The sequence below is a fragment of the Calidris pugnax genome, unplaced genomic scaffold (assembly GCF_001431845.1).
Source record: "Calidris pugnax isolate Ruff unplaced genomic scaffold, ASM143184v1 scaffold42, whole genome shotgun sequence".
Lineage (NCBI taxonomy): Eukaryota > Metazoa > Chordata > Aves > Charadriiformes > Scolopacidae > Calidris > Calidris pugnax.
The window spans coordinates 11218437-11242937 of NW_015090920.1; the positions used below are offsets into that span (position 1 = coordinate 11218437).

At 35.1% G+C, this 24501-nt stretch overlaps 1 protein-coding gene across 1 annotated transcript in view; it reads left to right on the plus strand.

Annotated features, from left to right (window-relative positions):
• SCLT1 (sodium channel and clathrin linker 1) overlaps positions 1 to 24501 on the plus strand; it is a 39003-nt gene that overhangs the window by 9623 nt on the left and 4879 nt on the right. The window contains exons 9-18 of the mRNA XM_014949954.1: positions 930 to 1000; positions 3411 to 3501; positions 3674 to 3765; positions 5410 to 5587; positions 9021 to 9119; positions 10869 to 10940; positions 11886 to 11960; positions 12418 to 12563; positions 13473 to 13665; positions 15068 to 15264. Of these exons, the coding sequence (XP_014805440.1) occupies positions 930 to 1000; positions 3411 to 3501; positions 3674 to 3765; positions 5410 to 5587; positions 9021 to 9119; positions 10869 to 10940; positions 11886 to 11960; positions 12418 to 12563; positions 13473 to 13665; positions 15068 to 15264 (1214 nt within the window). The remainder of the gene's footprint in view (positions 1 to 929; positions 1001 to 3410; positions 3502 to 3673; positions 3766 to 5409; positions 5588 to 9020; positions 9120 to 10868; positions 10941 to 11885; positions 11961 to 12417; positions 12564 to 13472; positions 13666 to 15067; positions 15265 to 24501) is intronic.

A 24501-nucleotide genomic window follows, 5' to 3' on the forward strand; every position in this document is an offset into this window, starting at 1 on the left:
AGAGTTGTTCAGTATATTCATAAATATTCTGGAAATTAGATTCAGTATTGAGGCAGCAGTATTCACTAGTGATGTTACACTATTTAGGGTAGTGAAAACTGAAGTAAACTGCAGAAATAGGCAGAAACGTCTTACGATGTTGAGTATCTGAATTTTATCTGACATTTCATTGGTATTAATAAAAGCAAAATAATGCATGTGGGCAAGAGGCAGCTTTCTCTTCGGGTACTCTGTGATGGTCTTGAAATTAACTGTTACCACTCAGAACAGGTGTTTTAGAAGTAGGAAGTGTCTGAAAACAATTCATAGAAACAGTCAAAAAACCCAAGAAGACTGTTAGCAACTGGGGACTGTGGGGGGAATATATTGTGCTTAAGTCCATAGTGCAGTAGCATCTTAAATGCTGCCTGCAGTTGTGGTCATCTCTAATATTTTAATGTAAGGTATATGTCAGATCTAGAAAAGGCTAGATGGGTAACAAAATAATGAAATTTTTCTCAAATGAGAAGACAAGTAAAGACAAATGACACCTCCAGCACTATAGCTGACATAGAAAAAAATTAAAGAGGAGCAATTGATCATTGTTTCTTGTCTCTAAAGCAAAGGAAGTCTTTCCAGCAATATGTGGTCTACTGTGGTACTCATTGTCACAAGGTGTTCTAGAACACCGTCTGTATGCCTGAGCTATTGCAATTCTAATCTCAGGAACTACCAAAATATGGGGAAAGAAGGGGAGGATTAGGTAACATCATCCTGCATTTGCCTTTCTAAAACAGTCTACCTAAATCTTGGCACTTAGACACCAGCCCCAGTGTTAAGTAGACCTTATTGGCTATTTTTATGGTACTATATTCTGTAGAAATGCCCTGTAACAATTCTGAATTTTAATACAAAAAGTAACATGTTACAAATATCTCCTTATTTTGCAGAGCAATCAGCAGTTTCTGAAAACTGTAACAGAACAGAATGTGGAACTAGAGCAGCTACGAAAACAACTGAGGTATAAACCAGGCAATTAAAAAATTATTAAATATCTTTTCTATAGCTTTTTCGAACTTGCTGCTGTATCATGGGTCTTGTTTTTACTGCAAACTGACTTGATAGTGATAGTTATAATGGTTTCAGTTAGTGCCTCTTAAGTTTGTTCGAAATGTGTGCATCATTACTGTTAGGGGAGCATATTTCCAGTTAGTGTTGTTTGGCTCAGCTGTTCCCTGAAACAGTCAATGTTTGACTTGTGATTGAAAACACAACAAAGTGTCAATATCGCAACAAAATTGAAGATGGGTTTTCATTAGAATGCAATTTGGTCAAAATCCAGTTACATAGTGAAACTGTGAGTGAATTTAGACCTCCAGCCCTGTGGATACTTAGATGGAATAGTCATCTCACTTCAGACGCTAAATTTCTGATTTAGGTTGGTATTACATGATTGAATGTAATTTTGGAGCTTTTGATACTGCTAAGCTTATAAAAGTATGTTGATTAATTTTAGATATTTTAATATATAGCCAATTATACAACCTGACGCATGTGGCCATGAAACACTTTAAACATACTCCTGGCATATTGTCATCCTATATCTCTAGTATGTATCCCTAAAGGAAGACAGGAACATTAATTTTTTAGCAAGTAATCTGGAAAAAAGACAAAATTGAGAGTTCTGCTGGAATTTACTTTCAGGATTATATTAGCTTTTATTCTTTAGATTAGAAGCTGACCTTACTCAAAATAAAAAATTGAAATTTGAGCAAAAACTACCCCAAGAAGTGTTTGAGAACCGAGTCATTGCTTTTCATCAGTGTTAACAGAAACTCAATATAAAATGCACAGTTACGCTGTACTATTAGCATATTATTTATGTACTATTACACTAGATATTAAAGGGTCATACCTGCCATGCATAGAGGCAGTGTAATATTTTATGTATTTCTATAGAGAATTGAGGTTTGAACAGATTTCACTTATCCACTAGAATTTTTATTAGAACATTTATTACTGCTTTAGTGTTTCAAAGCCCTGTTGGCATTGCTAGGATGGAAAATTGGGATTGCTAGGGCAGGTATCTGCATCTCAGAATTTTCACGCTTTTAAACAGAGATAACTTGCCAAGACTATGTTAAAGATAGAATCAATCTGTTGCCTGTTAAACAGATACCTCTGAATTTGATCTGAATATGAATTTGATCATTAAAATGCGTTTTTAATGCCTAAACTGTTCTGAGTTTTATGAGCTCTTTATATTTTTCTTATTTTCCCCTCTTATGCTGGGTTTTGAGGTTTTGTTTTGTTTTACAGCACATTTTAAATCTTTTGGGGGAAGCAACTTAATGTCCTCATAAACTTAACAGTTCTTTTTGTAGGAGAAGGGTGCATGATTCAAATGGAGTAAGATCAAAGTTTTGGACCTGCAATGAGAACCGTGTGTCTGGGAATAATGTTTTTATCTTTGCTTTTTAAAGATATTATAACCAAATTAGATTTTCTGATTCATTAAGCTGAAATTACGTATTTGGTATAGAATTTCTGGGATCATTTATATTTTGCTTAAAATTTTCATATCGTATGTTCTTGTCTTTTATGCCATCAAATCAAAATTATTATTTCTATAAGGAATTTTTGCTCGAAGCTGATTCTTAACAGTATTAAATATTTTCTAGCTTCTTTCATGGCTGTTAGTGCTCCAGTTTGCATTAGCTTATCTAATAAGTTTGCTCTTTTTTAACTTTATCATACATTCAATCATTGGTCTTTAAATTTAGCCTAATACACAGCCTGAAAAATTAGGTTACACCCCAAGTGAAGGACTCTCTTTGTCTTCCTGCTCCCAAGTCAGAGGAGTAGGAGGGTTGCTTGTCTCAGTAAGCTTTTCTACTGAGGAGGAACTCCAGTTCATTAACTAGCCCTTTTTTTATTTTTTCCCCTCTTCTGTTTCAGCTTGTCAAACCTCTTCAGATTACAAAGCACATGAGTGAAATTCTTCAGAAGTGGTTAATGATAGTTTTGTTTTTTTTTTAATTCCTAAACAAATTGCTTTAAAAAGTGAAATCTAATTCTGAAAAAGATTTCTCTACTAAGTATCTGCAGCCAACTATAATTAAGTTACTGAATCACATAAAGTTTTTGATTGCTTAGTCTTCCCAAATATTTAATCAACACATACACCATCTTGTTAAGCTAGCCATAAGAAGTAATTTCCAGAGGACAACTGTTTCATGAATTTGGTATTCCTCTCTCACTGTGCCACTTAGTAAGATGGAGAAGAAGGGGGAAAGCTTTTCCGCCCTGTAGTAAAACAATACCATGAAATCTGACTGCCCTTCACAGCTATTTCAACAAAATTGTAATGGAGTTGGGTTTTTCCCCTATAATAAATGAAATGTAATTCAGAGACTGTTTTCTTTGTACAGGCAAGCCAAAATAGATGGGCGGACAGCAAATGCTAAGGTTGATGAAATGACCAGATTGACAGAGAAGCTTCAAAGCCAATTGGAGAGAAAGGTATTTTACAGAAAGGAATAATTCTCTGTTGCAACTGAGTGACTAGTTAGTTATCTGAATGCTGACATTAAATTAGTAGGAACTTGTTCTCTAATGTGTTTTATGTTAGTATATCTTTATTTTGTTCAGGGCAGCTCAGATGATGTCTGGATAATATGTATATTCTTTCTAGGAAGAAGATGTGGTATCTGCCCAGCAAAGAGAAACGGCATCTGACAAACGCTTGCAGCAAATGCAGTCTAGTATAAAACAATTAGAAACAAGGTAAATATAGCTCATTGGATGTTAATACCAGGATACATGCAAATGAGGTAAAATACTATGTTTTTTTCAGGCTCTTGGCTTTGTGTTTCTGAGCAGTTCTGTTTTCTCAAAATACAGGTACCTTATGCTTGGCTGCTTTCTGTCTTATTTGTTCTATTCTGCAACCTTTCAGAACAGCTTCTGATTTCAATGTATTTGAAATGATAAAACAGACCACCTGATTTTATTGACTGTAATGGAGAAAAAATGAAGCACGTTTTTTTCATTCTAGTGCATAAATTCTAGTTAATCAATTCTCATTAGCTTTAGGTGGAGTTCTAAAGAAAAACATTCACACTGGAATTTGAAAATGTTTATGTAAACTAGCTGATTTTGAGATGAATACAGATGTGTCTTTCTATGTTAAATAAGATTTGGTTTCACGTCTTGGTTCAGCTATCTTTATACTACAAAGATTATGTAATGAAACTGTGAAAGCACACTTCCTAGCAATAAATGCTAGTTACAAAAGTAGTTTGAATACCTGCTAAGGAGTAGAACTTTAATTCCAGCTCTATCTACTGGAAGATCTAAGACTTGATCAGGTTCCCCCTTCCCTTTCCAAGGATATCACACTTAGCTGAGCACAGTGATTTTGATTCAAGTGTCACGAACAGTTGTTGAATTATTAACAATAGTCAAATGACCTGATAGCTAAGAAGAATTTGTAAATTGCTTATTGACATAGCTGTGTGACTGTTCATCTTCCCTTCTTGATCACAGCCTTGTGAGCATGATTAGCAGACTCTTCAATAGCTCTAGAAACCAAATAACCAACCTTGTGACTGTGTCATCAAGTACTACTTTGAGGAGTTGGCCAGGCTTGTGCAGCTACCTCTACTTGATGAGTTTCACTGGTCTAAGCATTGTGGAGTTTATTTTAGAAATTCTTAAGGAATTAGCTAGTTTTATTGTTATGTATACATTTTTGGTTCTACAAAAATTGTGCTTTGGTTCTACAAAAATAGAATAGTTGTCTTTCTATGCTTTATTACAAACGTGTTAGAAAGCAAAAAGGCATGGCTGCTTGAAAAGGCAGCACAAGTGTTGCCAAAGTGCTCACTATGGATATTTAGAACCGTGCACTTTATTGAAGCAGCAGCACTTGTGGAACTTTCTGAGATGTTTTTGAAGATAGCTCTGAGACTCTCTTGCCCTTTCTCGTGCTTGCCAATACTGACAATCATAATTAAACAATAAGAATTTCTGAGCTGTTGTAAAATTATCAGTGGTTTTCTTGTTCTAATGGTATAGCTGCAACTTCATTGCCCACATCCTATTATTCCATTTCCTCCACAGAGGAAAACTTTATTCCTTCTGGGGCTGTTCTATTCTTTTTTAATATAGAACGTTTTCAGTGATGTATCCCTGGATAGCAACATTCTTTTACGGATCTTCTGAGATCAGATATCTGAATTAACTCCTTTAATTCTCTTTCTTTCTAGGACTCGATGAATATTAAACCCAAAGACTCTGTCCAAAAACAAGCAGAAAATCACAAATGCAGTTTTGGCAACTTATGAATAAATACTTCCTATTTCAAATAATTAGTGTCCTAATTAAGCATCTTATTGTCAAATGAGTAAAATTATTACTGTTTTGTAGATTACGTGTTACTGTCCAAGACACTGAGCAGCTGAGAACAGAAAAAACAGCCCTGGAGAAACAAATAGGAGAGCTTCAGACAAAGTGTGCTAATCTAGAAAGGGAGAAGTATGATGCTGTTGCAAAAGTCCAAGATTGCATACAGCTCTTAGAAGAAGCTAATCTACAAAAAAGTCAGGTAAGGTAATGGATGAAGATGTTTCTTAGAATACCTTCATCACTTACAGTTGTGAAATGCCTGCTTATGTATTCTTACAGGCGTACATGCATACACAAACAAGCTCCTTCTGTGTTTGTTGTACTAAAATTAGTACTGTCTAAGACAGCAAACTGTGATATGACTATACATTACTTTGACTTGTTCTTTGAAATGCATACTGTGTGACATGTTGAGTGCCTGGATAAAGGTGATCTAAGTGATAATACTGTACCTGAAACTGAATTTCTGACAGGTTTTCTTATTGAATACTTATAAACAAATTGAGTTGTCAGAAAAAAAAAGGAAGGTCCTGTTATGAATTTATAACTTATTAATGGTTAGAAAAGAAGAGGTGAGATTAAAGGGACTATTTTGTTGTATGGCCACCAAGAGAGTGAGTTCTGCGTTCAGATCTTAATTATTCAGAAGAAATCTGGAAAAGGGACTGAGTAATGAGTGGGTGAAGCCTGCAGTCAGGAAAAAAAAATGCAAAGGTGTTTATTAGTGTACTATGAAATGGAAGAAGAAACTTAGATGTGCTATACTGGGTGCTGAATTTAGTCTTACCAGTCAAAAAAGCAGTTTGGGAGATGGTGTGGATGTCTCTTAAGAATATATTCACGCAATCCTCAGTTGTATTCGATACAACAGATAGAATGTTCAGAATGAGAGTTGAAAGTAAAGATGCCTTTAAACATAGTGTGCCTTCCTGTGCAGTTTTGATCAGCCCATTTCAGGCAAGACGTAGGAGAATTAGGAAAGTGCAGAGTCGTCAATGGAGAAAACTGGACATGTGGAGAGACCTTAAAGCAATTTTTTATGTACAGTATGTGATTCAACTGTCATAGGATGATGCATGTGCCAAAAGTATAGATGTGAAAACAGTCAAATTCATGACAGGACAATCTCCCAAAACTTCCTAAAGAACAGAGCCTAATTCAGCAATTCTTGATGTGTCTGTTGAGCCAAAAAAATAGTCACCCTGTTTTCCCAGTTTTTAGCTTTCCTGAAGTATCTGCTGTTTGCCCCTTTAGGAGATGGCATACAGAACTTGGTAAATTTTTGTCTAATGGGGGTTCTCTGTCTTTTAATGCTAAGCTGCAGTTTTGAGTCAGACTTTGGAAATCTAATGAATTGTGTTTGCTGGCAAGACAGAGCTTTAATGCACATCTGAAAACTGTAGCCATCAGTAACTGAAACACAGTTTACTTGATGTCTGTGGGAATCAATGGAGAATCTTAGAACAGGTTCTATTTGGGCTGACATGTTGAACTGTTCTGCGGGTTAGGAGATAAATTCTCCCTTTTAGTCTCAAGTTGCTTTTCAACTTGAGGAACCTTCTGAGTATCTAAACTAACTTTTTCCTTTTTGGAATATTAAAGTTAGTGTTGCTTTTGCTGATGTCAGTTCTGGGACAAAGGAGGCAGACTGGCCTTGTTTTTTCTGACAGAAAAGGGGACTAATTTCTTTAAACAGATCCTGCTACTTTCTGGCCTGCTTCCAGAAGAGATTAAAATATTGACAAAGCTTAGGATTCTGGTCATTACTGCAAGTAAACTTCTGTGGCTCTTCTTGCTACACAGAAGAGGGTTATTATCTTGTTACAGTCTTCCCATATATTTCGAGGCATTTAGGAAACCCTTTGGTGGCATCTTTTCATAATTTCCTCATAACTTTCTGCATCTCGTTTGCTTTATGAACTGATCTTTTACAACTCACTTTACCTGTTAGGCTCTGGTTCAGAAAGGAGCAAAAAATGAAGTTTTACATCCTCCAACTCTTGATGGCCACCTTTAGACTTGTCAGTTCCTTTCTTTTCTTAGGAAAATATTTTGATCCTTAACAGCATTTTCCTACAGCCCAGTAGTGGGAAGAATATGAAGAATGCAAGGTAAAAATAGAGTCATTTTTTTCAGAGTTGAAAAACCAGAAAGCACTCTTTCATTTGAAAATTACTAGTAAGGAGTATAAATCATGTTTCCAGTCTGCTAAGTGTTAGTACATCAGAGCAGTGTTAGAACACTTTTCATCCAAAAGTAGTTCAGGGCATCATTTGATGCCACTTGTTATGCACTCTTATGAAGTTCAGAGAAAGAAGTGGCCCAGTAAAAATTACTGTGATGTAAATTGCATCTCTGAGATTGTTACTGAACAGTTACAGATAAATAAGTGGCTTGTTATAAGTAACAGTTTAGATTAATGCTGTAGTAAGAATAAACTGGAATTTGCAGACACTTGTTAATTTCCTGGTCTGGCTATAACATCCTGAATTTTTTAAACTGGAAAGCTTATTAATGAACACAATAAAATGCATTATAATATACATATCAGTTAATTCTTTGTATCTTAACCTGTCTTCACACAGGTTTCTCTCTGCTCTGTAATAGACTGAGGGCTGGGAGTAACAGGCTGTCATCATAATGCAGCTTCTGTTATGTTAACACTATAAAGCACACAAAGCTAAACTTACAAAAAAGACATCAGAAGAATTTTAAAAGAGTAGATTGAGAAATAAAATACAAAATTGAATTGAATGGGAGCAGTAAAAGAGTATGACTGATGAAGTGGCGTGTTACTGCCTGAAGTAACCAGCCTTCTATAGGATGAATTTATATCCTCCAATAGGATGATTTTATGTTTTTCTCCCTTTATGCATCTACATATTCTCTACATGCCACCTAGGATTTTTCATCTCACCCATCAGGAACTCTATATTGTGTAACCTTTTCAGACCAGTATCTCCTATTATACTTTAACATCAGTAGCTTTCTTGCATCTTCCAAAGGGTTCCACACTACACCTTTTTCTGTAAGTCTCACTATTATTTTATGCTGAAGAGCTTTTCGTTCATTGTTATCTACCATGAAAAGGACTGCATACACATTCCTTAGCTGCTTATACATTTTTATTCCTTTACTTTTTGTTTTCTGGGACATGAGGAATTTAGTATACCAACCATAAAAAATGCTCAGCTATATGTAGTACATGTGCCTGTGTTTCCATGTGTGTATGTTTCCTAACAGAGAACTTTTATGCATTGGCATTTTTTTATTACAGATCCTGGCCCTAGATGAGAGCATTGGAGAGTAGCTTTGCCTTTTGGTCTGAGTTCCTGTGCTTTCATCTGTATAATTTCATGCCCAGCCCAAATCTAAAAGTCCCAATAATAGGTCCCAATAGAAGAAGGCATCTACTGACATTTACTTTTTGTGTGGTTCTGATTTACAAGAATGTGCATTTAGTGCAAAATGTTCTCACTTTTCTTGTTGTGTCTCAGCATCAGCTACTCCAAAGTAAGAAGGGAAAAGGCTCTTTTGAACAGTGACTGTCTCTGGTTTCTTCTCTCAGTGCTAGATACCATGTGGCCACTGAAATATTATCAATAGTATTTCAAGTTGTTATTTTTTTCTAGGCACTCTTTGGGGAGAAACAAAAGGAAGAGGAAATCAACAAAATGAAAGATGAAATGTCTCAACTTGCAGAAGATACTGCTGCAAGAATTAGAAAAGCAGTAAGTTATGATTTTTAGAAAGAATGGGAAGATCTTTTGGTTTTCCTCAGCATGAAAAGCTATTGCTGGTGTATGGTCATCATGAGCAGTTTTCTTACAAGTGTTTTGATAATATAGGTAGCAAGAGAGCATGCTGACAGTACTGTACTCATTAACTTTGTTATCTAGACATATATTTTTCCAAACTAAATGGCATTTTTAAATCTCTCAAGAACCAAAAGTGTAGATGTCTGTGCAGACACTGATGTAGAGAAGGCTGCACTGTGCAAATGTAAAGAATGGCCTTTAGGTTTCAAAGATTCTGTTCAGTAGCACATCACTGAGTGTTGTATTGGTATCAAGGTATTTAATTTATGGTACATGGCCTCATCTTAGAAGTTGCTGATGGCAGCTTATCATGTATGTTCAGATGATAGGACCTGTTGAAAGTTATACTACTGATTTCTTGGTGTCTCAGTGCTGAAAAATATTCTCCCATTTAGTCAACTAAGACTGTTCTGCCAGGTACAGCTGACAATCAAAAGGCTTGATACAACAGCACACTTGGAAATCAGAATTTAGTAGAGAAAGTACCAAAAAATAGTTGTATTCTTTTTATGATTTTTGTTATTGTTGTTACGAGCAGCTGAAAACATGAAGCTTTTCTGATAAAAGACTAGTCACAAAGTTAATTTACTCTATATTGTGTCCCATCTGCAGCTAAAATGCAGACTAATATACCTGGAGGTTCTAGGTGATTAGCTGCATGTCAAAGAAACTTGCTTTATTTAAGGACTCCAAAGGAAATAAAGACTTGTTACAGGGATGTCTTGGCAGTGTATTTTGTTGCAAATGGACAAGAGTAAAGCAATTACCTTGTTTGTATGTTTCCAGTGTTGTAATTGATTTTGCCTCCTTTCACTTTCTTCACTGTGACACAATGTGCATAGTTACTGTGTAGGGATGAAAGAGTTCTTTTTCTTTCCAATCCTTCATTTCAAGAGGTTTCAGGAATATGTTGTCGAAATTTTCAGAGCCTTTAAAATGAGGATAAAGGTGGTTTGTCCCTTCTGTTTGGTGGTTGACTGAAAGAATCACAAAAATTGTGTGAATTACTTAAAACTGCAATATTTAATGTCATAAATTATTTGAAAAAGGTGCAAAAGGTAAAGAGCAACTAGGATAAGCAGTCTAGTTGTGACAATGATTTACTAATCAGAATTTAGAAATTTACAAATTTCTTATTTTGAAATTCTCAGTAAAAGTGAATCTATCAAAAGCATAAAGTAACATTTTAAACTGTGAGTTGCCAAGTTTCTCTAGGTATTTAAAAAAATACTACTTGCGTTATGTCATCTAAAAATATCTGTTATACAAATGGCAAATGACTTGCACCTAATGGACAGCAGCTTTCCTGATAGTCTTATTGTTCTTTTTGTGAGGCCTTATGATGTCTTCCTGCTTTTTTTTCAAAACACCCTCAGTTAAAGTAGTATGGATTGCTAATGAACATTCTTCTAACGTTTATGTAGTAAGATTTGTCAGGTATTGCAGTCCCAGATATTTTCTCATTTATATACATGCACCACATACAGACCTTAGATATTTTTATAGAGATCTTCATGAAAAAAAAAAAAAAAAAAAAACCACATACAAACCCTAAATATTTTTATAAAAAATTTTAAAAAAAAAAAAAAAAAAAAAAAAAAACAGGATGGAAAAATAATTAATGGGATTAATTTTGTAGTTTTACTTTGGTTTTGATCACAGGTAGACTCGGCAAAGAAGCAATATAATGTGCAGATTTCTCGACTAACAGAAGAACTCTCAGCTCTTCAGATGGTATGGTGTTGAGTGATGAAAGTATTTTTGATAGCAAAACATTTGAGACTTCTAGTTTTTGTTGATAAATGAAATACTAAATTCAGGTAAAAGTAAGTCAAGTTAAATGTGATTAATTGTCTAGGACTACGCTTTATTAATGCATAGCACTGTACATCCTGCATGTCGCCAGACATTAATGCAACATGCAGTGTCTTTCGTGTTAGTTGACAGAAGTGACTGTGTGCAGTGTCTTAGCATCAGTGCAGAGATTGATATTTAGGTATAAAGGATATTTGCTTTGAAAATTAATTTTTAATGTACAGATTTGCCTTATGTATATACAATCCTATCTTACGTCTACTGAGAATTTGCCTGACTCTGCATGAAATAATGCAGTTCTGCAAATCTACCCATTTCTTTGTGTAAGTTTATTCTTTGAATTATGCATATTCTTACCATAGTTCACAAGCATCTTGACAGGGAGTTTCTGTGCTCTAGAAAATACTTCCCATGTGATGGCATTTCTTAAGTATCCCAGTCTCTTTCAGGGATAAATAAAAGATGGAAAGCTGAGTATTGCATATCTATAGTTGGGTATATAGAAATGAAGTATATGAAACTTAGTAAAATATGCTGTCCATATTTTACCTGTCTGTGCATCACAATCATCATATTCTTGAATGAACCAGGAATTTGTAAAAAAAATTATGTGAACGAGCAGAAGAAGTTGGTGTATTTATGGATTAAATTTATTTTAAAAAGGTTTCATTTTACGTGTCTTAGTCTGTATAGTGAGTGAGACCAATCCTATAGAGAAAATAATGAACAGGTAAATATAATCAAATGTATACATACCAGCAGCAATAATTACATTTACAATTGCTGGGCTTTGGCTTTGGCATGGCTTGAATTTTTGAGTAAGTTTTTTTTTTGGATTTATTTAAAAAGTACTTCTTACAATAGGAATGTGGAGAAAAACAGGGTCAAATTGAACGAGCCATTAGAGAAAAGAGAGCAGTGGAAGAAGAACTTGAGAAGGTAAGGCAATTGTATGCATTTTTACATCACATTTAAGATCTCTTTTCAGAAGGAAAAGATATATTGATTTGTCCCATTTCTTATGGTTTCTTGTTCCCTTAATTTTCTTTTCATAATTTTACATTTTCATGTAATAATTTCAGTGTGGTTTTTTTTTAAATCCAGAAAGTATTTGAAAGCTTTAATACTAAAATGTGAAAGAGGACTCTTTGAAAAGCATAGAAAGTAAAAGGCAAGATGTTTGACATAATCCGAAAGAGTGTTGGTACAGATTCTGGTTACACTTAATATCAATAGACAGATCTTTGAAAACTTTTTTTCCAAGTAGCAGCAACAATGATAGAAATTTGGTTTTGTTTTAAATCACTGGAAAATAGGAGACAATGAGGAGTAGCCTCTTTGTCAGTACTACAGTGCCAATCGCCAGTGCAAAGTAAAGATGATCGTTGTTCTTCAGATTTACAGGGAAGACAGAGGACATGAATCTGACAATAGAAAACTAGAGCAACTGCATCAGAAATATTTACTTGCAGAAACTACAAAAGGTGACCTTCAGCTAAGTCTACAGACAACACAAAATAAACTGAAACAACTGGAAATGAAGTAAGTCATTGTTGCAGAAATTGGAATGGAAAACAGTGCAAATTATTTCTAACTAATTAAATTGTTGCTTATGTGTTAGGTTTGTGTCACCTCTTTTTAACCAGTAGCAATAGTAGCATTAAAATACTATCATTCTGAAGCAAGAGCGATTATGAATCACTACAAAAGAATTAAAAGGGATAACGTGCTATAGAATGAAAGATTCTCTTTACAAGTTGAGAACTGCAAGCATTATTTGACAAAAAAATGAAAGTAGTATATTATTTGGAATCTTACTGCATTTTTAAATACTGTTTGTAGGGAAAGTTACTCTGTGAAGTATTCAGGCAGAATTTGTTACTTTTTAAATCAATCTACAGTGTTCTGCATCCTAGTACATGCAGAACATTGTTAACGAGGCATACTGAATTTCATGCCTGTGTTCAGAGCTAACAAACTTTATTGCAGTTCAAATAATGCAATGGCAAAAAAGTACAATCTGGTACACATTTTTACACCAGGTCGTTATTTTCAACACAAAAAGTGTAGGATTCTCTAGAAGCTTCAGTCATTTCTGTACTCTGATCATCATAAATCCTGTCACTTTGCCAGAGCAATCCTCAGAGGGTAATCTGGAAAATGTTATGAAAGTGAAAATCTTGTGTTTCACATTGTCATTTTCCTGAGATTGCTACATTATTAGATTGGTTTTATGAATTCTGTCATCTTGATAAAATTTTATGCTGACTTGTGCGTGGTTCTGGCTGTCAAGCCTGTTAAACATGCTGAGCTGATACAAACTTTCAGGGACAAACAGGGGAACATCTGTACTGGGTCACACCAAAGATCTGTCCCAATATATATATTATTTTTTACAGTACAGTAGTTGTTTAACTCTTGAGTTCCAACAAGACTTTTCTCCTCTTTCAGCTCGGAGGAAGAGAAATCTCGTTGCCAGGAAGCTATCTCTAAATTGCAAAGCATTCTGGATTCAGAAAGAGAAAAGAGTGCCTTTGTCAGTGAACAAAGGCTGAAACTTCAGCAAGAAAATGAACAATTGCAAAAAGAAGTGGAGAGCTTGAGAAAACTGGCCATAGAAGCTCAACAAAAAGCTAAAATAAAGGTATGGTTTATATGTTATTTTTGTTTTAACATAAGACTGATATTTGCTTAATAAGGTGTAGTTCTAAGAGAAAATCATTGAAAGTTTAAATTAAGGATGAAAGTTTTAATGATGCTTCCTGGTTTCTACGTAAAAATATTATTTTGTAGCATTGTGTGTTCTCAGAATCTATTGGGTAACACAGTATCTGCTAATAAAGTTTTATTTTAATAGGTATTAAATACTGCTTGATAAGAAGATCCCAAATATTCTTTGCTTTTTATAAGAAAATAGATTAAATGATAACAAATTTTCTTTCAAGTATTTCACTTATTCCCTTCCCAGATCTTCATTTATCTACTGACTGTAATGTGTTTGGAATCTCTGTATGACTTTCAGTCCAGAGTGTTCCTCTACTTATATGCCCAATATGTTGTCAGAGCAGTGTGTAACTAAAAAATAATTTGATACTGTGGTTCTCAAACCTTGGTTCTGTATTTTCTGGACAAAGATCATTATTTTTTTTATATATATAAATAGTTGCAAACAAGATAAGCTGAAAGGTGGATGTTCTTTTTTTAATATGTACCATTAAATGCAGGTGATCAGACTGCAGGTGGGATAATGAATTTACAGTAATCTCAGCAGAGTTACGGTGTCTTTGCCTCCTGGAGGGAGTAACAGCTTTGATCCTTGATGTGCTTTGTAAACACGTAGACATGTAAAGCGGTAATTTTCTATCTGCTCTCAACTCCAGGAGTGTAAAGATATTGAAAAGTGATCTAAGAATCTGCAGCATTGAAGAAGACTTTAGTAGGTAGTTTTATAAGTTAGGAATGGGGATCACCTGAAATCACATTTCCACTTTGCATCACAAGATAAAGGAAGAAGTCAAATTAAACCCAAAGTCCTGTTCCAGCTCCAGAACCCTTTGGTCAAATGTAGTTTAAAAACAAAGGATCAGAGTCCTGTAACACATGGGTAGCGGTTATAAAGCATATCCCAGATCTTTGTCTGTCTCATTTTTAATCAGACAGGCTTCCATTATAGTCACAGATAAGATTTATTGCTTGCTTTCACTTTCCTCTGATGTACAAAGGATTTTAAATGCAGTTAAGAAACTCCAAAGACATTTTAGCTAGATGAAAAAGAACAAACGTGTTTCTGTGGAGAAAACACAAGGGAGAAGAATACAGATTATTTACAAAAATAAGCATACACAGCTCATTATCCTTTATTGTCAGTTGTACTATTTGCTTAAATTGGCTTTGGGAACATGTATCTATTTGAGCACATAATTACAAGTGTAATTATTGCATGTTACATGCTTTCAACAAATGTTTATAAATTCAACTCAAGTGTTATTAAAAAAAAAAGTAAAAAACTGAGAGAGTTGATTGTACCCGATTTTTATTTTTTCTAGATAAGCACAATGGAGCACGAGCATGCTGTGAAAGAGCACGGGTATGAAGCTCGGCTTAAGGAAATGGAAGACACCAGCCAAAAGTCTACGGCCGAGCTTAGACGCCTGTTAGTAGCTCAGCAAAAAGCAACAAATCGGTGGAAAGAAGAAACAAAAAATCTCACTGAAACTACAGAAGCCAGGATCAGTAAGCTAAAGTAAGTGCCATTTTGTTCCTGTTATAGTTTTAGTTACTGTTTGGTGTGTGGCACTAGGCCTGTGGTTAAACCATGAAAAGCACCATCCAGATTCGATGGTGTGCTTCCAGCAAAACAAAGAAGAATGCTATACAGAGAACTTATAATACTTTTTATGAAGTTAGCAGCTAAGCACTGAAGTAAAAATTTCGTATTGTTGATGCGTGTGAATTTCATAATGACAAAAAGTAAATGGAATATATTATTTTTAATTTTCTCTTTCAAGATATAGCACACTGAATTTGGAGAATTTTAGCTTTGGATTATGAAAATCTGTGTATTTATAGCTATTGAGAACAGTAGCCATAAAATTAGTTGTGGAATGTGTCTCCAGACTTGTAAAATAAGCTGGAAAAAACCTATTGGGATGCACATCTAATGTTCTCTTCTGAGCAGTTGCTGTCATAAAAGAGGATACAAATGAGTTTTGTGATTACCCTAGGTAAAAATAAGACAGAAACTTTACTTTTCTCGTAATTCATGCAGGTTGCCAGGTAACTAGCTGATACTTGTGTTCCCAGCACAGAGTATAAGAGTATTTTCAGTTTTGAAAGGGCATCACATGCAACAGACACAGATAGAGAGTACATATTATTCCTAGATGGTGGGGAGTACAAGGACCTCTGGTGCCTGTGAGCCTGTATACACAGACGTCAGCTGGTTTGGAGAACACAGTGGTGTTACTGGAAATGAATGAGTAGCGAAGGAAGCGTCCCAATGAGAAGTTAGCCATTTGCAAGTTATGTCTGAGATCAATTCTACAAATTTACCTTTGTTCTAAATGCATACTGCAATACATAGTGTTTGCTGCTACTTGGATGTTAATATCCATTAAAAAATATTAAGAATCCACACTGATCAGTTTGTGAAAGAAGCAGATCTGGCATCTACGATCATCTTGGTTTTCCTTTTCAGTGTGTGGAATGAATTGATCACAGTGCATTTGTAGTGCCTTTCCTTTTCTGGTATTGCAGCCTTCCACCTCAGCTCCCTCCATGCCCTGTGTTTAGCTGGCAAGTAACAATCAGACTGTGGCTAGTTGCAAGCTGACACACGCTCGCTCAGTCACTCACTCTTTGTCAGCCAGTTAACTGGTGCTCGGAGGCCGAGTTTTAAATGGGCTTTCTCTCAACAGAGGCAAAGACATAAGTTTATCTCATGCTTTATTTGATTTCTAAGCTCAGGAAACCTCTGTCAGATCAAATAGACTATGAATTAGAGATTAAGTTAACCTGATATTTTTATAGAACTTTTTAGAAGTTTATGCCCCAAAGATCTCTTTGTCTGCAATAGTGGTTGAAAATTTCAGGAGATTGACAGACTGGTACACAATAACTTCTAGACTAGGAAGCCTAATTTCATAAGTCTCATTTCTTTAAAATTAAAATGGTTAGAAAAGAATATAACTTTGCATATATCATTATCTTTTAGGAAGTTCATGCAGTGGTTTTTAGAAGAAAAACTCAAGATATGCAGCTCTGTTAATTTGAGACATTTGAATTGACCCTTTAATTTTAGTCACAGGATGCACTACTAATTAAGAAGTTGCTTACTATCATGTTAACAAGGGTTTTGCCCTATTACAATTGGAAACCTGTGAATTCTTTGGGGTAATCTTCAGATTTTTCATGAGTTATTATTATAATGGCTTTACATATTCTCAGCTTGAACCATAATGTTTCCAGTATCCTGTGCAATTTTTGGAGTCACAGTTTTTTAAGCATAGCTTGACAGCTTAGTTGTCAGCATGCCAGTGGTGTGAGTGGAATTAGATCCCAAGTTTCTAAACGCAAGCAAGGAAAATAAGTTCCTAAAAATGTTGCCTGCAGCAAATCTATCCTGCCACTACTCTAACTTGGTTGTCCATCTTTTTTAGAGAAGTACGTGAATTTGCCCTCCACTGAACTTTGCATATAGCAGTCTCCTATGTCATAGTGCTTCCCTTTGAAACTAGTTTCACTCCTCTTTAAAATGACACAGTAGCTATCATGACTAGTGATACCTATTGTCTGCCCAAAGAGAGGAATGCTAGGAGTTCCATCCTACTTGAAATACAAGAATGATTGATAAAACATTTATTGATGACCTTTCTATTTTACTAGCAGCTTTACTGATCTGCTTTTCAGTTTTCAAAGTGCTCCCTTTTTGAGTGTTCAGAACATGTCATAGTCATAGTGGATTGTTTTCTATAACTAGTTCAGTTTAAATTTTTTGGATAGTTCAAGATTATACTAAATTCAATAGGAGATAATGTTTTTGCCCATTTTTTTTTTTGTTTTGTTTTGTTTTTAGAAAAACAAATCCTACGTAATCACTCTGGGCAGTTTTATTTCTCCTAAGTAAACTATTTTGGATTTTTACCTTATCTGTCCAGATATAGGCTGGCTTTATTTTGCCTTAAAATATAGTGTGTTTGCAAAGATTACTAAGCAGTTTGCCTTTAAAAAAGCAAAAAGTCTGTTTCAGAAGTCATCACAGTGTTGAGCACATATGAGAGACTCTGGGAGCTGTGCTTATTCACTGACAGTTTTAGTGATATAGCTTCACTGTAGGTAATTAGCTGGGTCTTACTAATGCTTTTTTGACACCTTTTGTAAATGCAGTAACTAGAGAAAAATATTTTGTAGTGTTTCATTCTAAGGTGAATTTTAAGCTGTTATGCTTGTAGTTTATTTGCTGTAAACGGAACTATAAAATCTGTCACAGTTGAGCATCTACATTCATAACTAGATCCTGAATGTACATCAGCAACTTCCGATTAAAAGGGAGAAATTGCAGACTTCCAAAATTTTTAAAGTTGTCATTGAAACATCTGCTTTCCTTCTTAAAGCTTTAATGTTAAGTATTAAAATGTTGTTATAGTGGACCCAAAAGCTTTAGACCTTATTTATCTGCAGCAAAATGCTGACATAGAAAATATAACAGACATGAGAGGAAGTCTGCTTTGTGAATCTGCATGAAAAATAGGTAGTAAATTTTGAAAATGTCCCAATTTATGTGAGAGACTGCCTATGTGGCATCATCTGGAAAACTCCTGCAATAATTTAACATCCTGTATCAGAGAATAAAAATAGAGGAGAACAGAAAAAAAACCCCTTCATCTCATGAAAAATTCTAAGTCTACACTAAGTCCACATGATTTTCTGGAACTTCAACAGATATTTTGGTGCAAGTCTAAAAGCAAAGTCAGTTACTTTTTAAAATTATTTCATAGGTGATGCTTTTACATCCTGTATAAGCTGGAAGCAGAAGTTTTTATCAGACACTTGCTCTACCTGACAAGGAAACTGGCAATAGAAACAAGCTTCTCCTCTGCTAGAAAGTTGTAATTTAAACTCATGTGAGGAATTTCATAATTATATCTGTACAGGATACTCTGATATATGGTGACGAATGGCTATAAGAAAATCTATAAATATTATATAGAAAATTGAAAGCAAGCTTATTTTTCACGTTATATGCATTACCAGATACCTAGCTATATAGTGCAGAAAGCAGTTGGTGTGAAAATTAGCTGCACAGCTATACAGTAGTAGTTAATTCAATGCAAAGTTCTTGCTTATATTATAAATGAGTAATTATCGTATTTATGTTAGTCTTTTCACAATAACGTTTTGAGTACAAGTACAGGGGAGGTTTAGATTAGATATTAGGAAGAATTACTGTACTGAGAGGGTGGTCAGGCACTGGAACAGCCTGCCCAGGGAGGTGGTGGAGTCACCATCCCTGGAGGTATTTAAGAAATGTGTAGATGTGATTCTTCAGGACATTCTCTAGTGCCTGAGATTATTAGGTGATGGGGTGTTGGTTTTTTTGTTTTGGTGTTATGTGTTTTTTTGTGTTGGTTTTTTTTTTGGTTGGACTCAATGATCTCAAAGGTCCCTTCCAACCATGAAGATTCTGTGATTTAGTGTATTTTGAGGACAGTCTGAGACATTTCTTGGCATTTCATGAAGTTACTGTTTGATGTATTGGATTCATGCAAATATGTGAGCAAATATAGGGATTGTGTTGGTGACATGTAGCAGAATTTCAGTTTTTAATAAAAATTACTACTCTTACAGTATAGTAATGTGCTTTATGAGTGACTGTTTTTCAGGAAATTATAAACTTCCTAACACAGTCATATCCATGTATACTGGGGAGATATTTTACATAAAAGCATTTTATATTGCATTTCACCAGAAGTTTGCTGTTGGTGCAGCTCTCATAAGCGTTGAGTCAGTGTCCCTTTTGTTAGTGTAGGTGTTTCCCATTCCTTTGCCTTAAATTCATGATCTGTTGCTGGTTTTCAGTTCCCTCCTCATTACTTTCATTTTCCATGTGAAAGTGTCTGAAACATTTTGGCTTTTTTACTAACTTCCCAGCAGCAGCTGCTAAATTTTCCATATTCTGTGCTGCTTATTTGTCATCTTTTAAGCCTGCAGTGTTTTGTTTGTGAGGTGTAATACATAGGCATAAACGAAGCATTAAATAAATACTTCTAAGAAATGAAGCAACATCAGCAAACCTTGGGTGATTTTTAATTTAAAAAAGTAAGAAGGAAAAGTACGTTTTTGCAACCTGTAAGATTAGAGCAGAGTGATTTATTTTTTTAAAAAATAAGAATCTAGTAGATCAGGTAAGAATGTTGATAAATTTATACTTTCAGGCTCCACTGAAAATCATTATTAAGTCATTGAATTTAAACATGTAATCGTTGCCTATAAAACTGAACTCGGAATTAAAAAGCAGTGCTGAAAAAGTGCAACGCATTGAATACTTGTAGACTAAATTCCACCATTTTCTTAATAAAAATACATTAGAGTCTTCATTTAAGAGAAGAGTTTTCTTCCCTTTAAGCATCTTAAGATGGTGTGTACTTTTAGAAGGATTTACCGGTAAGAGACCTCACCTTCACCTTTCAAGAGGGCAAGGAACCAGTTTTGCTTCAGTACATTTGTGCCAAAAGTCAGTCTGGAAGGTAACTAAGAAGGTCAGTGCTTCTTGCAGCATAGGTCATGGTTCCAAATAAAACCATTGCTCTTGGCAGCATGACTAACAGCTCATGACTGGTGTTTATTCTCTTTATTCCTGCAAAACGGCTGGTCTGGCAGCCTATGAAACGAAGCTGTTCTGACTTTTGATTGCATCCATTTTAGATGTACTCTGAGTTCTAATGACATTTACTGAAGTGAACTTAGACAGCAAATATTTACAATTATAAAATAGCTATGCAAACGAATGATTACTGTTAAAGGTGGTAAAAAGGTGGCACAGCACTCACATTTATTTAAGTATGAGTTGTCCTGAGGCTTTTCTATTGGATGTAGATTGTTTCATTATTTAAGAATGTGTATTTAGGTAAAAAATGAAATTAATCTATATATTTGTTTAGAAACGCATACAAAAACTATCACCCTCAGATTAAGTTTGGGGGAATTTTATATTTTAAGTTAAGGTTTAGTGCTTCTTAAAGACCTGCACTGGCCTTGGCTGGGATGGAATTAATTTTCTTTATAGCAGCCTGTATGGTGCTGTGGGTTTGATTTATGATCCAAATAGCGTTGATAACATAGCAGTGTTTTAGCTGGTGCTGAACAGCACTAATACAGTCAAGGCTTTTCTGTTTCTCCCTCTGCTGCCCCAGCCAGCAGCCTGGTGGTGGGCAACAACTTGGGAGGGGACACAGTCAGGACAGCAGACCCCAGCCGACTGAAGGCATCTCCCATACCATTTAATGGCATGGTCACCAATAAAACTGGGTGGAAGTTCTTCCAAAGTAGCTGTTGTTTGGATACGGGATGGGCATTGATCTGGTGATGAGTGATTGCTTTTCCATCTTTCTTTTTTTTTTCCTTCAGTCATTTAAATGCCCTTTTCTTGGCCCAGGAGGTTTTTTTTTCCACCCCTGTACCCTTCCAGTTCTTTCTCCCTTTCGTCTGGGGGGGAGTGAGTGAGCAACTGGGTGGGAGCTTACCTGCCAGCGGGGTCGATCCACCTCAAGACCAAAGGACAGACGTGGCTCTTGAGATAGAAACGCGTATTAACACTTCATTTTAGTTGACTTGGTTTGGTTACTTGTTGTACAAGCCTGTCTTTCAACAGGCTTGCATTTTGGCAGCTGGGTCTCTGCTGGGGTCTGCGTTGAACCACCAATTCAGTTCTGATCTGCAATAATCAGTAGAATGAAGTGAACTTCTGAGAGGCAAGAAGTCATCTTGCATATTCTTTATAGGGGTTTAAGTGGAAAATAGTAAGGAGAGAAGTATAGAAATTCTATGAAACTTGCAAACTTATTTCTAAAGGTAATTTTTTTCATAACACAAAAGGAGCTTTTAAGTTTTGCTGTGGCCATATTTTGGATGAAGAGGCTGGCTAGAACTGTTCTTATTTCCTTACAGCATTGTAGCTGTTCAGACTTAAGCTGAGAAGAATAAATGAGAGCAGAGAAAGAAAGTGAAATCAGCAACACCAAAGAACACATGTCAGTAACAACAGAATACAGCATAGATTAAGAAGGGGTGAGAGAGAAAGTACTGACAACAGAATTTAAGCAAACCCAGGTTAATCAGATTTAAGCATTTATTAAAAGGAAATAAAGTGAAAGACTGTATGCAAGTTTAAAAAATAATGGCAGATTATTCATTCATTCTGAAAAGTCCACCTTGACTGGTCTGTACTTACGTTAACGGAGTTAAACAAATAAATACAAAAAAGGTCATAATAGAAGTAGTAATAGATGGTTAATCCCTTCTAATTGGCATATCAGTATTTGTCATAGAATTTTATGTTCTAATCCTGAGAATGAGGAACAGAATTGGGGTAGATTGAGACCGAATCTGGCAGATAACCAGTGATTATGCGTAAACCCTCACCAGCCTCCACACCAGTGGCCAAGAGCAAGAGCACGTTTTTGTTGAACATCATTCTGTTTGGATCAGAACAAGAGTCACGCTGGTAAGTGACATGTCATATTCAGTCAAATGACTGAATTACCCACAGAATGCCCTTCAGTGCCGGAGATGTTGAGAACTGCAGACTGGAGAAAGGTAGATCTTATAACTTGAAAACTTTACAGGAAAGTGACAGTTTTCTCAACTTTGCTATGAATATTACTTTGACCTGTTAGACGTAGGGGTGATTGCTCCATTCAGGTCAGTACGGTAGGGGAAGTGATAGGTATGCACAAGCCTATTTTCTTTTTAGAAACAGAAACTGACTCTACAAAACAAACAGTACATGAGACAATTTATAACCATTAGCTTAAATGATAAAGAGGGGAAGTACTTTAGAAGATATTTCCATGTAACAGTGCATTTGAGGTACTTTAAAGATCTTAACTCTTTAACTAATTAAAAAAATTAATAAAATGTAGTACTAATACATAGTATAAATAAATTGGTAAATTAATAAACTTAACCATCTGCTACTATTCGTTAGTAGTGAGATATAACTTCTAGAGGGGAAAAAATCAGAAATATTTGTTGTAACATAAACCCATTTTATTTGAACAGCTATATTGAATGGCTTAATTTTTTTAATAGTCACTTGAATTATAATTGCCAGTACATACGAAAAGGGAATTCTTGCCATATTGTTTTTAAATTTAACTACTTTGCTTAGCTTAAGTCAACTGATTGCAGCTATTTTGGATGTCTTTGTTCCAATTTCTGCTTCTGAAACATTTCTGTGTCATAGTTAAGAGTCCCTGACTCATCAGGAGCCATGTGTGGGTTTTGGAATTCTCAGTTTTGTCCTTTCTATAATTGAAAAGAATCTGCCTCTGAAGAATGACCTTTTTAGGTCCCTGTGTATGAAGTGCTGGCCAGGGCTTGTCTCCTTCTCCCTACATCCTGTATAGTACATTGAGTCAATTGCACAGCATCTTGAGATGAAGAAGTTTCCTCCATTCCTAAAACATTATTCTTGGCTGCACTTCTGTAATGTTTGGCAGCCATAGCTGCTTATTTTAAGATGTTCATTAAAGAAAAAAATTAACAGGATGAGAGACAGCTGCAGGTACTGGCAGTATACAAAATTCATAATTACTAAGAGTAACTGAAGCATATTATAGTATAATTCAACTGAAAAAACAGCTGGCACATGCTATATTTGTCATAGGAGAGCTTTGCAGAACGTACTTGCTACAGCTGGCGGATTTATCACCCGTCTGCCAAAATGCTAAAAGCTCACCTTTTGTTTCCTACTCGCTTAACAAAGACAATATGGAGTAGGGTCTGATTTGATTATTCAGCAGTAGGGGTTACTGCTCAATTTTAATATTAAAATCTCATAATGTGTGTTTGGGGAAGGGTTAACAATCAGAATGAAGCAACTGTCTAGCTCAATAGCCATCACGTTTCCTTATGCTTACAAGGTTAAACTGTTCTTAAATACATGTTCAGTGTGATCCAATTATAAAAATAATTTCTTGATAAACAGCTGTATATGAGCATTTAAACTCTTTGTGGCCTATGCTGCTAAGAATGATAATTCCACACCTCAGTACAAGTACAGAAAACAGATTGTTTTCAGTAACTAAGAATTTTTAATTTATAAAATGAATCATTTGGCTAGTCTTCTGAGATGATGTAACAATAAAGATGGCTTGTCAGAGTTTAAGAATTTCCTTATTTTCCGTAGTTAATCTTAACATAAGCAGTCTACGCATTGTAAGGAGTAGTGTTTGAATGGTTGTCTAGGGAGTTCATTTTGAAAAGGTATGTATGAAAAGATACGACAGGAATTGTGTAAAATTTCTGTTTTGCTAATAAAGCAGTTTATAAAAACTGAGCTTTCAAAAAACAGCTGTTCATTAGGGCTCCTATATTGAAAATGCTTCATCTTGATGCTTGATGTTTTTTACAGAGGACAAATTGCAGTAACTGTGTTAATTATTAACATACTGTCTTGATCCTGCGGATTTAATCCATCTTTAATTCTTTTTTGATATAAAATTGTTCACACAAGGTAACAAAGGTATAATCTATATATAATTTTTACTGTTTAAGGTTGTTTAAATATCTGCCTATGTACTCTCATTTTTATAGCAGCTAGTGAAAAGATGAACTGTTTTTATGAGGTCTACCTGGGACTGGTTAAAGGGGTTGGTTGAGAACAAGGGAGTGGAAACTACCAGCCTTATGTTAACAGATTTAGTGCTATTTTGTATTTAAAGTGCCACATAGCAGTTTTCAGTAAAACTTTATGAAATGC